General features: G+C 38.3%; 1 protein-coding gene across 5 annotated transcripts in view; it reads left to right on the top strand.

The window, feature by feature from the left end:
• The window catches only part of CHCHD3 (coiled-coil-helix-coiled-coil-helix domain containing 3), a 281,233-nt gene that overhangs the window by 179,447 nt on the left and 83,007 nt on the right, over window positions 1–18,779 (top strand). For 3 of the 5 annotated variants that reach the window (XM_023250578.2, XM_019825818.3, XM_023250580.2), the window contains exons 5-6: window positions 2,138–2,152; window positions 3,206–3,289. In XM_023250578.2, the coding sequence (XP_023106346.1) occupies window positions 2,138–2,152; window positions 3,206–3,289 (99 nt within the window). The remainder of the gene's footprint in view (window positions 1–2,137; window positions 2,153–3,205; window positions 3,290–18,779) is intronic. The other 2 variants (XM_023250579.2, XM_006929382.4) reach the window with 1 other exon arrangement.

The raw sequence follows: 18,779 nt of genomic DNA, 5'->3' as shown, positions 1-18,779 counted from the left end.
GTTGTTAATATAATTACTTAATACCTCACTCTTTGAGCTTCTCTATCATATTTTTCCATATCCTAGTCAGGGATACATTTATGTGATATTAATGTTTAAGAAGCATTTTTCTGATCACAGAAGTAATAATTGTTCATAACAGAAATTTTGGAAAGTATAGAACAGTCCAAATAAGAAAAAATATCCCACTATGCATATCATATTCACTGTTAACATCTTAGCATACTAAGATGGGTAGTTTTTTCCAAGTCTGTGTAACAAGGCACTCAACTTTCCCTGTTCCTTCCTTACCCAAAATTAGGAATTTCCCATATGTGCTATTTTATGACCTGCTTTTTCCCCCCACATAAAATTTTGAGTTAAAGAAAATTAACTATTCTACTAAAACATTGATTTTTAGTGGTCTCCATGTTTGGTCATTATAGCTGGACAAAATCTTTATAATCAATATCTTTGTGTTGGACCAAATCTTATTTACACAAACTTCTGTCGTTCCCAATTATTTGTTGCTTTAAATAATGTTGGCTGTATTTTCTTAGGTATAAATCCTTGTGTGCTTTTCTTAATATTTCCTGGGATTAAATATCTAGAATAAAATCAGCCAAGTGATAAACAGATTAATAATAGTAAAGACTTATGTATGCATCCATCCATCCATATGTTTATATGTAGCTATTTTCATAAGTTTTAGTGTACTTAATTTATGTACACTTTCTAATATTTATGTAGTTAAATTCATTCTTTGTGATATATAGTTCTATGAGTTTTGACGAACGCATGCAATTGTGTAACCACCACCATAAGCAAGAAGAGAAGTTCTCTCACCTCAGACAATTCTCTCGTATGTCCTTTGACTATAAAGTATGTTTTTTTTTTTAATTTGGAAAATATAAAAAAGCAAGAACAACTAGAAACCACTCATAAGTCTACCATATAAGTTTTGTTGACATTTTGTTGAGTATCCCAGTTTTTTTCTTCCCTACCAAAAAAGAGATTATACTGTCCTTTCTGTTTATTATCTGTTTCTTTTTTTACTTAGTATATTTTGAGGATATTTTTATTTAACCATTAAAATGTTGTGGGTTTTTTTTTTTTTTTGCTTTTTTGTAGTTCTATACAACCCTATCATGAACATCTTCATATATTGTCATAATTACTTAAATCCTAAAAATAGAGTTTAGATCTCAGTGAATATGTATATTTTAAAAACATTAGATTTTGTCAAATTGATTTATAAAGGGGTTATACCAGATTACATTCTGATCAGTAGTGTCTGGAAGAACCTATTTTCCTGTATCCTTGACATTTTTATTAGTACTTTATATTTTTGTCTGTTCAGTAGATGAATAATGGTATTTCATTATTTTAATTTTCATTGATTTCTCTTAGGCTTTGATTTTTACCCCATGTGTTTATTATTTGTATTTTTGTGTGTGAATTACCAGTGTAGGTCATTTGTTTGTGGTGGGAGGGGTGGGGAGGTACTTTTTAAACGTGTTCTGTGTTGTATTATCTTTAACTCTCAGTTACATGTTGAAATTTCTTTTCTTCTTTTTGTCATTTGCTTATTCATTTGGTTTAGTGATTTTTTTTTTTATGGTGGGTCTCATAAATCCATTCTTTTACATTTCCTGTATTCATTGTGTGTGTGTGTGTGTGTGTGTGTGTGTGTGTGTGTGTGTGTGTGTGTGTTGAATTTAGGAAGATCTTTTCTTTTTAGGTCATATAGTCATGCATGTTTTCTTCATACTTAGCTTTGTTAAAAATTCTTTTCCTTGTTTACCTTTTCTTTTATATTCCTGACAGACTAGTCAGCTTTTTACTATGTTGTAACAAGGAGCCATAGATTATATACTTTCATATTAGTATGTTGTGGCGCAATCTTAATGTTTGTTTTTATTTATTCATATGCTATCAAGTAGCAGGAACTTTTCATTGAAATCTTCTATTCAAACTGTAACAGCACAGTGACATTCAAATGCATTCCAAGTTAAGCAAGTCCTCTGATTTTTTCCCCCCATTGCTTTCTTTGGTTTGCATCTCAGATATTATCTATCAGATTTCTTTGTGACATTAGGAAAAAATACTACTTGTATTGTTAAAAAGCTGTTGTTTGTTTGTTTTAAACATGCTGCAGGACATTGAAGACAAGGTAAGTAGTGAAGCAATGACCTATAAATGTGCAAAATGGGTACACTGAATCTAAGCCTCTAGGGGAAGTCAGTCACCCTTACCCAGGCTGAGCTAGGGGACACTTGATCGCCCTGCAAAATAATGTGCTGCACGGCACAAGGATGGGAGTGCCAGAATACATACTTGCTTAATATCTTAAAATTCCTAGTCAAGTGTGTTTCAGCATTCTACTGAACAAAAATATTAAAAACTTTTATCATTTGGGGTGATTTAGGGAGGTCTGTTATCAGAGATAAAGATCACTTAAAATGTAATGATCAAGATACAAACAACAGTTTGAAAAATGCATTTCTTAACCTTGAAAAACATCCACAAGTAACTATCTTTATTTTTTCAAGTATCAAAAAATATTTTATTACATTTTTTTAATTTTGAAAAAAAATCTTGTAAATTAGAAATGGGACGACCAAGTTTTAAAATTACCTTCACTATTTTTTATTTATTACTTTTAATTTTCAGTTATTCAAATAAACATTTACAGTAGTTTTTGCCCCTCCCTCCAAAGACAGTTGCTTCATAAGAAAGAAGATAGACCAATACATGTATTTATGTGCAGGTCTCAGTGTGTAATTTAAGCGTTCTCAAACATAAGATTTATGTAGAAAATGTCATACAGGCATTTTTGTTGTTCAGAAAAAAAAAAGAAAAAAGGTTAATAACCATGTAGCTTATGATCGGAATAAAATCTAAGTTTTATTGTAGAAAATATTTAAGAAAAATTTATTTTGAAATTACTCTTCGAAAGAAGTTAAATAAAACTGTCTGCTGTATTCTGATACTTTTGGACAAAGTAGGACACAGCTGTCACAGTAAAAAAAAAAATACAATGTAGACTCCTTTACATTTAAATACAGCAATCATCATCTTATTAATATTGTTCTGTGGCAGAGACCTAATAGATTGCAAAAATCTTCAGCTTTGTGTACTTATTTCTAATGTAATTTATACTTGACTTTTGCTTTGCTGTTGCTGCTTTTTCTTGATATAGTATATTCTTCATTTCTTTTTTTAGGCTAAGCAGCTGGAAGAGAAAGATCGAGTGATAAAGAAGCAGGATGCATTCTACAAAGAGCAGCTGGCTAGACTGGAGGAGAGGGTATGACTATTTCTTGTCATTGATTCTCTTCTTGTACCACATCTGCAGCTTTCCCATATGATTTATTTAAACATCAATAATTACAAATATAACTGTTTTCCTAGTTAACAAGTGGCCAGGAAGTGAAGACGCCAAGCAGGTAGATCATTCCCACAGGAAATATCATTTCTTCTTTGGTTGCCTTGGGTGTGGCCATGTTATTGGCTCAATGAGGCATTTAGCACTCTGCAAACGCCCTCACCTTTTTTCCTTAAATGTTTAAAAAAAATTTTTTTTTTTATTTTTTTCAACGTTTTTATTTATTTTTTTGGGACAGAGAGAGACAGAGCATGAACGGGGGAGGGGCAGAGAGAGAGGGAGACACAGAATCGGAAACAGGCTCTAGGCTCTGAGCCATCAGCCCAGAGCCTGACGTGGGGCTTGAACTCATGGACCGCGAGATCGTGACCTGGCTGAAGTCGGACGCTTAACCGACTGCGCCACCCAGGCGCCCGAAAAAAAAAAATTTTTTTAACGTTTATTTATTTTTGAGACAGAGAAAGACAGATCATGAACGGGGGAGGGTCAGAGAGAGGGTGACACAGAATCTGAAACAGGCTCCAGGCTCCGAGCTGTCAGCACAGAGCCCGACGCGGGGCTTGAACTCACGGACTGTGAGATCATGACCTGAGCCGAAGTCGGCTGCTTAACCGACTGAGCCACCCAGGCGCCCCTTTCCTTAAATGTATAGAAATTGCACTGCCTCCAGGTCAGATAGTAAAGTGCTACTCTTGTCTTTCTCAAACATTGTGCAAAGTTGAGTAGGTTCTTAGAAATGGTAGTGTTTTAAGGGGATATTATTGTCTTTATGAAATCTCGGTTTCCCTGCGTTTGTGGCTAAGAAATGAATATCTCTTTTCAGAGTGGTGGCCAGGATGGGGCGCCTGGGTGGCTCAGTCAGTTGGGTGTTCCACTTGGGCTTGGGTCATGGTCTTGCAGTTCATGGGTTCGGGCCCCACATCAGGCTGTATGCTGACAGCTCAAAGCCTGGAGCCTGCTTCGGATTCTGTGTCTCCCTTTCCGCCCATTTCCCGCTCACACTCCATCCCTGGCTCTTTCTGAAAAATAGGTAAACATTTAGAGGAGAAAAAAAAAGTGGCGGGCAGGAGTTGAATAGTAGGACTTGGGGAGAAGAGTTAAGTGGAGTAGCTGAGGCAGTACCTCTAGTCAACATGGCCCCAGAGTTTGACAGAGATGTAGAGGAGGGAATTAAGGCTAAAACAGAATGAGACCGTGGGCTTAAGAATGAGAGTTTGAGTACCTTATGGGTGCCCTTGTTCAGGAGAGTAGATTTATCTAGAATAATTTCATACATAGGTCATACAAAGCTAGCTTTCTCTTCCCCTTGATTGAGACTTCTAAAATTTGATTTGTTAAGAAAGGTGTTTAATAAGAAAGTAGATAAAATAAGAAATCTACTATTAAGCCCCATTCAGTACAATTATTTACATGTTAAGTATGTTCACCCATCTCTGTGTGTCACTAATCTGAGTGCTGCTTGCACACAGGGTTCATTTCCTCATTCATTGAGCAGCTATCTTCTTAAGCACCTAATAAATGTCAGGCCCTGGTCCAGTGCCAGAGATATACTAGTAAAAAAAATGAACTAAACTTCTGCCTCAGGGAGCTTAAATTCAATTAGAATCCAATATATCTATTGAATGGCAGGTTGCAATAATACGGATGAGCAATAAAGCAGAGAAAAAAGGAGTCCCAGGGGCTAGGAGTGTTGGTGGGGATCTCGTGGAGAGGGAGGGCCTGTCTCATAGGTGGGTCTGCAGTAATGGGGAGCAAACCAGTACCAAGTAGGGGTATGCATGGCATGTTTGAAAAGCTAGAGGGTTTGTGAGTATGGGAGCCTTCTGGCTGCTGTCTTGGGCAAGAACTGATACAAGAGAGACCTAGTAAGATGTAATGACAATAATTCAGAAAAGGGATAGTGATGGCTTGGGCCAGGCCACTACCAGTAGAGGGAATGAAATGGGGTTGGATATTTCACAGGCAAATCTGGTCACGTTTGCTGATGGTTTTGAACATGAGTGAAAGAACTCAAGGATACTCTAGATCTATGGCTTTTATACCTAGAGGGATGGATTTTCCATAGGGGAAGACTAACCAAATATGGACCTGCATGTAGATGGTGGAGAAAATCAGGACTTTGATTTTAAATACTTAAAGTTTGGGGTATTTGTTAAGACATCCAAGTAGAGATGTGAAATAAGCATAGAGTGGAATGGCTTACAGCAGGAGGCAGCAGATTTTTCTCAGAAGGGCCAGGTAGGAAATATTTTAGGCTTTGCTGGCCATGTAATGGTTTCTGTCACGACTACCCCACTCTCGGTTCATTGCAGCGTGACAGCAGCCATAGCCAGTATGTCGCTGAACAAGTGTGATTGTATTCCACTTTATGGACACTGAAGTTTGAATTTCATGTAACTTTTGTATGTCATGAAATACTCTTTTTTTGATTGCGCCCACCCCCAATCATTTAAAAACCTAAAACCACTCTTAGGGCTATATAAAACAGAGAGCAGGCTGGATTTGACCCATGAGTTATAGTCTACGGAACCCTGGTTCAGAGCACAGCCTGTGATGTCAGATGGCTTGGATTGAATTCACTGAGCGGACATTTACCTGCTGAGTTTTTGGGGGCATGCTACTTAGGATTTCAGTTTCTTTAGCAGTGAAATGAGGATGTAACAGTACTTATCTCACTGATTTGCTAGGTGAGCTAATTCTCATAAAGCACCTATTGTAGTATCCAGCATAGAATACCTACTCAGCCAGTGGTAGTTCTTATTTTACTTCCATATTTCCAGAGCACCATACTTGATAGTCGATGTTATTAGCAGGGTAAAATGCACCAGTGGTAGTTTTTGAGGTGATTTATGTAGCATCTCCTTTTTCCCCACCCTGTGACAGTTGTCTTTGCCTTCAGGTTTTACTGTGCTAGGTACCTTTTGAATTTGTCATTGATCACTGTTGGGTACAAGAAAAGGCACTGAAAAATATTCACCCATTTCTCATAAGTCCACCAATTTGCTGAAGATAATTCAGTGATTAGTGTGAAGTACCAAGAGGATTTGCTCTTCGTGCGTGAAACTGATCTGCTTAGCATGTAACTGTTGTTTTTGGCCTCAGGTTAGAACAAGCAGTGGTGCATCAGATGGATATGGTACGGTGGGGTCAAATCATTGCGATCAGCATCTTCTTATATAGGAAAAAAATATGTATGTTTCCTTTTTGAAGATAAGGCTGGAAAGTAGTTATTTAGGAATTTTACCTGAAAACTGGGAAGTATTGGTGAGCTTAGAAAAATCCTGGGGTGGAATAATCACATTACTATTAGTTAATACCTAATAACTCCAGACTAGACCAGGAGCCAGAAGGCACGGTGCTGTCATCTTGTTATTTGACAAGTCACCTAATTCTTCGGGTCTCTGGTTCTTCATCGATGAAGTGGGGATAATACTCCGTTACTTGCTCACGTTTGTGAGTTATTGAGGGAACCAGATAAGATGATGTATATAAAAGCTCTTTGAAAACTGGAAAATGATTAGCAAAAGCTGTTGCCATTAAAGAAAGCTACTTACTTTCTGTTGTGTACAATACTAAAAATCATGAAATTACTTTAGTATTATTCAACTTTCTGCTGTCTTCTCCCATCTCTGTAAAATCCTGTTTACTATTGCCATTCCTCAAGTACCTACATTAATTTCATTCAACTAGATTTCTTCCAGGAATATTTGAGAGACATTTAGGTCTCCAATGATGAAGCATTTTCTAGGTTTAGTGCAGAAGACTGTGAAAAGAGTTCCCCTTGTATTGGGATGACAGTGAAAAGTGCAATGTCTAACCATTTCTTATTAGAAGGTCTACATACACTTCGGGTTAGAAGATATAAAAGTGCTGAATCCAATAATGCATAATGTCAGAAAAATGATTATGATATTATGATCACTTGCAGAATCATCTAACTTACTGTATGAAATCCAGACTGCCTGTGGTTTAAAAGTGGTTTAAGCACATGTCTTTATTCTAACCAAATGAGATGATGAAACCATAGACTAGATACTAGGTGGTGTATCATTACTGAAGAGGGAACATTGACCAGTCTTTCATAGAATCATTCCAAAAATGATCCCCTAACATCACTTTACCACCTACCCGTCAACTAGGTGAACACCATAACTGTCTACATTATCACTTTTTGATGACTCAGCATCTTATTACTTGAACTGTTCATTTTCATGGACTTGATACAAATTTCTTTTGAGAATATGAACCCAAGCCCCCTGAGCATGTGGAGCACATTTACTTCTATAATACGGCTTGCCTCTTTGATCTATTTCAATAAATTCTGTCAATTAGATAATTCCCAGGTGTGAATGGAGCTTTTTCCTCGCGCATGTCCATAGTGGTTAGTTCACTAGGAGTCTGAGATAACTTTCTCCTACCACTAACTCATGGGGAGGAATAAGTAAAAAAATAAAATAAGAATTTTTTAAAAATGTTTACTTTTTGAGCAGGGGGCAGAGAGAGAGGGAGAGGGAGAGAGAGAGAGAGAGAGAGAGAGAGAGAGAGAATGAGAATGAATCTCAAGCAGGCCCTACACTGTCAGTGCAGAGTCAGATGCCAGGCTCGATCCCAGGAACTGTGAGATCATGACCTGAGCTAAAATCAAGTCAGACACTTAACCACCTGAGCCACCCAGGAGCCTCAGAATAAGTATAATTTAACTGGACACCAGTTCACCCTTCTTAGAACCAGTATTCCAAAACCAGCAACTCTTTATTGAGAAAGAAACTCACAGCCATTTGAAAAGTCTTTCAAGTCCTTATTTCATTGGAAAGGTTGCTGGCTTTGTCAAACAACATTGAACATAGTGGTGAATTGAACTTCTATGTGTAAAGAACATGAAAGGGGTCACATTTAGGTATGTCACGTCATTGAAAGAGACTTGAACACTAACTCTGGTTGTTGATGCCAGAGACTTGAAGAATATTGATTCCTGATTGGTGATTTGATGAGAGGAAACCTAGGGCAGCTTTCAAAGTGAAGGTTCTTAAGTGTTTTTAGGAAGCTTTCAACAAATTGGTAAGGGAATTCTCCATAGTGTTTTATATACGTCTCTTCAAGGTGCCATGTTCATGATAACTGTGGTAAGTTATCTATTTTTATCTTGTACATTCCTTCAGAGCAGAGGTAATTTTCTTGTCCCTGTATGTTCCACAACTCACGTAGGAGTTGAGTGAATGAATCCTAGATTTACTAAGCTTATACCATAAAATTATCTCTAAGCAATTAATGTATACTTTTTAACTATCCACCAAGTAAGTGGTAATCTTCTTCATTAGTCATTTAAATTAATAGTATATATCTGTCCTCTGAGAATCATATTTAAGTTTGACTACCTTAATACTATTTGTAGCATCATCATCATTATAGTAACTCAGAATAATGTTTTTCGAGTATTTACGTGTGCCAGACCCATTGCATGGACTATGTCATTTTATTCACACACACAGCACTATGAGGCTATCAATCCTGTTGTTTAGATGAAGGCCCTAAGGCTTCAAGTAATTTGCTGAAGAACATACAGCCAAAGCTTCTCAATCTGGGGCAGGTCCAGCACCTTACCTTTTAGCTATTAGCCAGTATTAGCTTTAATATTTGTTAGTTCTACACTCATGAGTTAAATCCTGCTGGTTGGTTGTTCTTGGGGGGGTAAATTCATTCTTTTTGGCTTCTAATACAGTGCTTTTTGGTCCTGATGTTAAAATGTGGTTAATGCTGCCTTATAAACTGCAAGGGTATTAAGCATTCAAAATGCAGAATCTTCCCCCCAGGATTTGGTACTTCCCGGGGACATTTGGCCAAAAGGAAATACATAAAGTCAGTACTATTACCTACCAATTACAGCGTGATACCTCTAAGAGTTATTTTAATATGTAGTTGTGCTCCTTCTACTTCAGAGTAAGGAGTTCATAGTCATTCAAACAGTTTAAAAATGTTTTTGAACCATGCATCTGTATGTTCGTGTGTTGCTATAGGAGAGTCATCTCATTCCATCTCTAGAAAGAAAACAGACTCTGTTACTGTTGATAAGCCGCTTTGATGGCCATTTCATTAGAATCTGGATCGCTTGTCTTCATGTTCTTCAGGGAAATGTGTATTTTCCAGTAGTCTGTTACCCCTATGTGGGGAGGGAAGCGAGAAGCAAGGCCAGGCCATAGTATGAGAGGGCAGAGTCCAGATTCCCCCAGAGATCTTCCAGCATGAAGGACCCCCTTCTGCCCAAGACATCTTGGAGATGTGAGTTCTTTGATGATTAGTGTGTCTTGCGTGTCTAACTTCTCAATTATGAACTTGAATTGATTTGCTCTACTGAATCCACTTTGCTCCTGGCACTCGTAAGAATGGCGGGGTTTGGCACAGTGTGAAGAGAGCTATAAAAGCCCTGGTGAGCTGAGGAGCTGAGGGAGATCAGAGGGCTTAGTTAGCTACAGTTATAATGTTCAGAGCAACAGGGTAGGGGGATCTGTATTGCTCTCAGTTTATAGGCTCCTCCGGATTTCAGCAGCTATTTGCATACACACTGCAGTCAATCCCATACAATTAAGGAGAGGGAATTGTACAAGCTGGGCAAAAGAGAGCAATGCAAAGAGAATGGTGAAAAATAAATTGTCATTAAGAAGAAAAGTACTTCGCTAGTTTGTCACCTGTGGAGAGAGTTACTAATTAAATTCTAAGGTCGTGCTTACTTACATCAAATGAGCAATTTTTAAAAGCCTTTTACTTATAGTGGGTGGCATATCTTCCATTGCATCATAAAGAGTTGGGCTCATCTGTATGATTAATTGGATTTTTTGATTGCTTGACTTCTTTGTCAATTAGTACCTCGGTTTCTCTTTTCCTTTGTGCAAAGCTTGGGGGAGAATAATGCCAACAATGACATTAAAGAGAAACGACAACAGAGCGGATTATTGTCAGCCCAGTGTGCTCCTTATGGGAAGAAATTATTATGTGTTTTTATTACCAGATGAAGTCTGTCATTATAAAAATACTTCATTGAGTGAAACTTGGTCAGCCTTTTGAAGGGATTAATATAGGATAGAATCAGAGATCAGCGCCATCTGAAATACTAAAACATAAACATTCTTTTTGGGTAGGAAGATAATTTAATAAAGTCAATTTATGGGATAAAAAAATTCTTTGGTAATTTCACCCTCAAATGCTCTCTAAACAGTCATCATTACCCATTCTAGGTCATATGGGTAGCTCATTCACATATACTAAATTTTATTGTGTGGGCTGCTTTGGCCATACGGTGTGACATAGCAAATTTAACACAATAGTTAAAAGCGAGTACAACTTTGTGGTACATAACTAACTAGTTTGCGTTTGTCAACCTAGAGATCTATTATTCCCTTGGCACCCTGAATTGTTGTACTGCCTTCCTCATTCATCTTGAAATCAGGACAGATTCCCTGTCGTCTGAAGTTACCCAGCGTTGCAGAAACAGAGTTCTCTGGTCCGCGAGTTGGACACTGAAGGCAGTGGAAGCCAGTGAGTGACTCTTTTAATTGTAATGCCATCACACACGACAGAGGTTTTAGTAGTGGTTTACCTTGAGTTCCTCTTTTTTTTCTCATTAGCAAGTAATGATAATTCAACTAAATATACTTAGATTTTAATTATTAGGTAGAGAAATTAATAAGGGTCAGTATCATTACAACTTTTGCTAATATAATTGACATAGTTCTTTATAATGTGGGTTCAAAGACCAAACCCTTTTATACTCTAAACTACCTCCCTAAAGGAAGCTTGTTGTTGCAAATACTCCAAAAGCAGCAAGCAGGAATGGAGGTTTTTGTTTTTGTTTTTTTTTCCTTCTGTTTTGTTCTCCTTGGGGGGAAGAGAGTGATCCACGCAAGATAGTGGGTATGGGGGTCTTATCCTTAATTCATTATTCAACAAGTCCTTCAAACACTTTGGCTTTTCTGTTAACCTCTCTGAATTTCCTAATGGGAAATGTGATTTGGATAACCTTGAAATGCTTTTTAAATCTGGCTTTACGGTTATGCGACTTACATTCTTTTCTGGGGTGAGCCTGTTAAAAGTGCATCCCGTGAATATTATCCTTTTAACTGGAGCCAATTTTTCTGTGCCTAACTTTAGAGGAAAGATTTGCAAATCACAGGATCAGCACTTAATTTGGGGCTCTATTTACCATGTAGGCTGTCAAGAAGTATTAACCTGAAGGTAAGATGAGAGCATGGAGTACAAAGCTATGAGCTGATGGCACACAGTACACCAGGTATTAAATAGCATTATCCATCCTGCTTGCTACAGTAAATAGGATTTCACCATTATGATGTGTCAGGGCTTTCAGTGAAATCAAATTTACAAGACACTAAACTGCCATCCTCTCTGCTGAGCAGCTTTATTCTGGGATCTTGCTTTCATATTAATCCTGTTGGTAGGAAATACTTGTACCAATTGTGCATGGAAATTATAATTTAATGATCTCTTCCTTTTCTCTATTCAGAGCTTAGAATGGACCACTGTGCTTTGCAGTGATAGCCCCAGGGCTCTGAGAAAGAGATAATACAGAGTTCAGCTTTAAAGCCCAGTATTGCCTTTTTGTGAGTGCTTGTAATGATCATAAGTGCTACGACGCCAACCATATGGGATGCATACTTTCTCAACTCCTCACATTTCCTTTACCTTGTAAAAGACTATACCGTAAAATAATTAAATTCTATTTACCATAACAGTTTTTTTAAAACGATATGCCACTTGAACGTGTAAAGACAAGGTAAGAAGTAAAGTGTTAGGAAATCCAGGGAAAATTAATTTCACTTTTAAAGATTTCTGTTTTGTGTGAGGAGGCTCAGCCAGGCTGTTTTATTTGTCAAACAATGAATACCCCTTTTCCTTTCTTTGGGATCTTTTCTTGCTATTGGTGAGAACCCTGCAGCCAGGAAGTCATCTTGTGTTTCCGGTGTATGTGATTGAAAATGGGCTGGACCTCTGAATCTTCTTTGCATCCAATTTCATAATTAGTGATTGTTTTGTTCCTTGGTATCTTGTTTATTTATAAATTTCAAACATACTCCATTTAGTTATACATAGTTATACCAGCCAATGTTTATTTTCCTGTTTCACTGACTGAGGAATTGAAATACACGAATATTAATTTTTTTTTAAAAGAAAATTGCAGGGCTGGTGTTAGAAAATGCTCTTGAATCCCAGTTTTATGTTCAGACCATGAGACAGCTGTGCCTCTATGAGGGATTACATTTCAACACATTAGCTCCAGTTAGAAAGATCTATTTGGTCATTAAAACATTTGCAAATAATATTAGCTCATAACATCATCAATAAAGAAGTGCCCACATCTGAACTTGGCATATAAAGCAGGTTGGCACAGTAAGGGCAGCATTCAATAAAGGGAACCTAAATCCAATTTGGCCACAGAGACTAAGATAGGATTTTGATCTGGGTCATTCTTAGTCTGAATTTTCAGGGGCTAGAAGGAGTCCTTGTCATTTACCGTTGATTCAAAAACACCTTTGTTAAACCCCGCCAGTGAGCCAGGCAACGTATGTAGGTATAGTGAGGAATACAAATGGCACAAACACCCTTTGGCATCTGGTACAGAGCTTTTAATTGCCACAGCGGATCCAGGGAGACTATGCCAGACTATTATTTTCCAGAGCAGAGATGTTTTGTGAGGAGTAGCTGCCACTTTTGTCTCAGAGAGCTAAAGATCATGGGATTTAGAGGGGAATTTAGTGAGTTGGAGTGATCTATCAGGTTAAAGGCTCAGATAAAGACCCAGTGAACTGGTTACCTTCAATAGCTGTCTTTGAAAATAAATATTAAATATGTAAGTTACATGAAGACCAGAAATATTTCCCCTTTGATCACCATGGCACATAGTAGGCACTAGCGAACTCTTAAAAATTAATGTGTTTGTCAAGAAGTGGGCTGGGTTCCACGGCCAAATAATTTTGAAGAATGTTAAGTTTAACTAGCTGAACAGATTTCTTTACTGTAGGCCTTGTCAGAGTTTATATACATCCAGAGCTTCCAAGATGAGGATGCTGCATGCCATGTTTCAGCATTACACTCAAGCCAGGGAATCTTTTTTTCAGGAAACACTAGCTTATCCCAGCACACCATCTGAGATCTGCTGTGCCCTGCACAGTGCCGTTTCCTACAGTTTTGAGTCCTTCCTGATTTCCATCATAGGACCCCAAAGTCAAGAGCCATAGTTTCATTAGTAGAGTTTCTAATTTGAAGACTTCTGAGGGCCTGCAGCCATCCTAGAATGGTCTGCCATTGCACTGTTGCAAAAGAGGAGACAGACGAGAAAGAGGCTGGAGGATTCTTAAGGTCCTCTGGAGTGGGAGTTGTTCACACTTTTAGTTCTCTTTATAATCATTAGTCTTCCTAAGAATCTTTAGCAAACTGTGCCTATAATTCTCAGTGTTGTGTTTATATTCACATTCTTTATTCAGGCTTGCGTTATTCCAGTTCTGCAGACTTGGGAGTGAGGGGTAGTAGGGTTTCATTAGAGCGCTTCCATCTCTGGACCCAGAATTATGCCCATTAACCCAGGACTTGTATGTACATCCTTGAGTGACGAATCAGGCAGGGGGTGCTGATGCCACCAAGAATCAAGGACCAAATAGGAATTTTCTTCTCTTTCATAAAATGAAGTAGGATGGTAATCAAATTAGATAAATATTTAATTACCATTGCAGGCCTTTACAAATCTTCCCACAAGTGTTTACACAGTTCTAGAGCTAGAAGACTAAGGACAAGATGTGTTAACACCTTCCTTTCCTTCAGAGCCTTGAGTTTTCTGTGACCCTTCAGGAAGAGTTTATAGGACTGGCTAGTATTTGATGAGGAAGCTCTAGGTTTTGCTTGCCTAGGTTGGAAAATGTGGTCTTTGTATCCAGTGAGCTAAGCGGAATAAAGGTCAGTAGTCATGTGCTCTTAATTTCAGTTGCCTTCAGAGACAGTTGAAAACACGAGGTCCGGGGAGAATAATGTGGCCACGGTACTGTGCCCTTGTTATTTGTAAGTCTCACTTAAGATCTATAAGAGCAGGAACCTTGTCTGTTCACTGTTGTATCCCCAGTCCCTGGAACAGTGCCTAACACATAGTAAGTGCTTTGTAAATCTTTGTTGAATAAATGAATGAATGAGTTTTCAGGAGATAAAAGTCTTTAATATAAAAAACGATCATGTAGTTAAGATATTCATCTTCCAACTTACTTAGTGTCCACCTTACCTCAGGTTACACCTTATCCTGCATGTTTTCTTAGAGATTTGGGTGAGGGTCCTTCTGGTCCAGTCACACTAGCTACTGATATTAATACAACGGCACATCTTATTTGTATAAAATTAAACATTGGTGTAGATACTACTTTTTGAGCAAAGTTTTGAAGTAAATTAAATCATATTGCCTAAACAGTGTTCTTAGCCATTACTTTTTACATAGTTTTGAAGAGGAGGTAAACAATTTTATCTACAAGCCCTGTCTTAAATAGAATGCCCAGCTTCATGTATTATCCCCAGACTTGGCTTTGGGTGAAAATGCTCTTTGGCCTATTGCACTGTGGACAGTGTTGGCCAAGAAATATGGTATCCATGTTGGTATCATCAGCAGCGTCATTGAAACAGCTGCCATCTACTGAGGAGTTATTATTAGCCAGTCAGTGTATGAAAGGACTTAACACCATCCTTTTAATGCCAGCACAGACCCTTCGGGGAAGGTATTTTCTGTCTTCACCACCCGGTCTGTTGTTGATTTTGTTGTTGAGGCTCAGAGACCTCAAGTAACTTGCCTTGAGTTTCCCAGCTGTTGTAGCCAGGCCCTTCTCTTATCCTCATTAATAGTCTTTTCTCTTGTGTGACCTGTGCTTTCTGGCCTTATATTCGTTATGCAGTTCCAGTCCCCTGCCCCTTGTTTTGAGAAGATTTTTGGTGGAAGTGGGCATGACACTTTTAGAGCCATTAGAGTTAAGGAGCAGGTTCTCAGCTGAGTCTCCCCTAGCATCTTTTGTTCTTGGCTTCTTTTATAAACTCTGCACCAGTAGGCCTACTTAATAGTGGATCATGTTCCACAGTAAAGAGAGATTGCGCCAGTTTCTTTTATAGGGCCTGATCAGATGCTGGATACAATTCGTCTGACGAAGTACACAGACTAAATTGATAGGAGAGATGGCAAAAGGTCTGCAGATTGGGCCTTATTCCTCGGAGGATGGAGAGAAAGAAGGTGGTCTGAGAAATACTATGGGGAGAAGCATCCAGAAATCAAAGTTACATGCCAAGCTAGATCAGCCATGTAATGGCAAGTCTTAGTGTGCTGGCAGCAAGGAGAGAACGGGATGTGGTGTCCCCTTCCAGCTCGCACTGCTACTTGGACACATTTTCCCCCGCCGTCTTCCTTTGCCGCAGCTCATTTTGCAGAATCATTTCTTTCTAGTACATCTCTGGTGAAGTAGCCCTTGAACCCTGTCTCCACAACAGCCCGGCTTTGTTATTTGCCCGCTGGTTAGATTGTATACATGTAGAATCCTGGGGCATAAACTTCCTGTAGATTTGGATCATGGTCACACAAATAGAAGTTTACTATCAATTTCCTTTCTCTAATTTAAGGCCAGAAATAGTCCTCCTATTGTAGAGCTATCTGAACTTCCAACTCAGTGGCTTCCTTAGACTCTTCTTCAGAATTGATCTGAGTAATTTCAATATTATAAATCGTAGAAATACACCATTCAGTCAACTACCCAGAAGCCATTTCTCCATTTCATCTCTCGTGATGGTCTCCATCTGCCGCTCCAGCGTTGCTCACTAGAAAATCTCCAAGCTTGCTGTCTCTCTGTACATTCTTCTACCCTGTGTTAGACATCCCCCTTTTAGGGGATGTCGAGCACCTACTATGTGTCCAGGGGCCATGCATTGTAGGCACCTGAGATACACAGAGTGGCTGAATCCGACACAGTTCATCTCTTGTCTTTCCTCCTTGCCTGTTATCAGTGTTTCTAGAGCTTAATCTCAGTGTGCTTCTGCCTTGCCCAGATGGACAGTATGTGATGTGGCACAGAGAGTGCAGACACAGGCAGGAGAAGGGTAGTTTAAGGTGGAGAATTGAGATCCTCAGGTTATCTCCTCCGGTAGGTAATCTGCGTGTTGAGATCTGTTTTTCTGCTTATCTCAGTGTCATTCACATAAAAATGTAACTAGAACTACAGTGAGTGTTTCTGTAGTTCAAAAAAAATAATACATAATAAATTGTGAATGGTCTATTCTTTCATGATATATTTGCTGTAAATTGTAGAAGTTTGGCAGACATTCCTAGAACTCTTTGTCAAAATTAAATAGCATGCATTTAAAGACAGATTGGCATTTCTCTTTTGGGTACATTAAAAAATTATGTATCATTTGGATGTGACCCTGAACTCGGTGCCCAAAAGAATAGTGCCAGAAAGACAAAAGAGTGTTTTAGTCTAAATAAAGGCACAAGTTATATCGAGTAACTACATTTACAGAAATATCAGTTATACTCTAGCTACTTAAGAGTAATTACGCAAAAGATAGTTTTTTGAATGAATATTACTTTAGGAGTAGCCAAATGGAAACAGTGATTACGATGGAATCCTGGATTTCAAGCCTTGCCAGGCAACAAAACAAGATTGCCTGTATTTGAAGCCTATGCTCACTGACAGTTAAAACCATTATTGATACAGCAACCTGGATTCTGCATGAATGAAATGGAGTATTTTATAGACATGAAAGTTTACTGCTCCCTGGAACTTTAGCATTTGTCTAGTATGGAAGTATACTTTTTCAGACAAAGAAGCAGAAGCCTGGAGGTTTAAAAATTGGTTTTATATAGTTGGCAGAGTGCTGGCAGTATTTAGTCCTTATTATCTTTTCAAATAGGTTCTAAGTAAGTAAATGAATATTTATTTTGGCTCTTAGAACTGATTGGTGTTAGGGTGGTCATCCCAAGTACTGCAAAGGTGACTGAAATATATTGGATACTTGGATACCATTCCTTGTGTTTTATGAAACTCAAACAAAACTTCACTGGGTTTATTGATACCATGGCACAAAGCAGGCACAAGGTAGTTTTTTTAATTAATTGCTGTACTGAATGAAAGAAAGTTCCAGTAGAACTTGCCTGATTTGTTCTAACAGAGGAAAGGACAGCTAACTTGCTGATTTGTTCCATTTGCTAATTTTCACATACTCACTGTGTTGTAAAGCAGTAATTTCCAAATGCTTGTCTCTCAGTTATTTCATAATTACTTGAGATGTTTAATAACCCCAGGCCTCAGCAAGTTAGGGAGATGGGCTTAGACGATTCTAGTATTCCTCAAAGGCTTGAGACCTCTCCCTCACAGGACCACAAAGTAAACATAATGACATCAAAGATCAGTCATGTCAGACCTACTTTTTGACTCTTCGTCCTTAGAAACACCATGCAACCTGTTTCACCCCAAGAGCCTCATCAGTAAAGTGGTTTTCATAACGTCTTGAGGGTATAGAGATGAAACCAAATATTTTATGTGAATTTATATGGATATTAAATTCGGATAGCAGCTATTGCCAAGCCTCAGTCTCCAGCGTCTAGGAGGATGATAATTACGCACAATTTGAGGTAACTTGTTGGGGACAAAAACTCTAGGAAAAAAATATCCATTATTTCGTTATGTTGAAATGTTATATTGAATTTTGCCAGAAACAACGATTAGCTCAATTGTATAACCATTTTGTAATGCAGGAAAAAAGAAAACTGCAATTAGGTGTGCCTAATCTTTTAGGTTTTCAGAGCTCTGTAAATACCTTTTTATTTGATAAAATGAGATGTCTCTTTGTTTTTATTTAAAAAAAATTTTTTTAAATGTTTATTTTTGAGAGAGAGAGAGAGAGTGTGAGCAGGGGAGGAGCAGAGCAAGAGGGAGACGCATTCCAAAGCAGGCTCCAGGCTCTGAGCTGTCAGCACATAGCCCAACACAGGGCTCAAACCCACGAACCGTGAGATCATGACCTGAGCCGAAGTCGGACACTTAACCGACTGAGCCACCCAGGCACCTCAAATAAGATTTCTCTTGTATGTATATCCCTTCAAATTTGAATGACTCTGTGTGTGTGTGTGTGTGTGTGTGTGTGTGTGTGTGTGTGTGTATTACAGAGAGGGAGAGAGATCAAATCTGGACACTTCAGTGTATTTAAGCTGAGGTCTTTTCTTTCATTCTCCATTTTTTGAGGAGAGGCTGGTTAGAATCTTTGTTCATTTATGACTGTAAGGCCGGCCAGTAGGTGGGAGATTAAAAAGAACAACAACAAAATGGAGCTGGTCGAACTCACTTCTCCAGGTTAGGAATGGTTTGTTTATGAAACATTGAGATATTGTGATTCT

This window comes from Felis catus, chromosome A2 (assembly GCF_018350175.1).
Source record: "Felis catus isolate Fca126 chromosome A2, F.catus_Fca126_mat1.0, whole genome shotgun sequence".
Lineage (NCBI taxonomy): Eukaryota > Metazoa > Chordata > Mammalia > Carnivora > Felidae > Felis > Felis catus.
The sequence above is the reverse complement of the archived record's forward strand: the minus strand, read 5'-3'. Positions and strand labels throughout refer to the sequence as shown.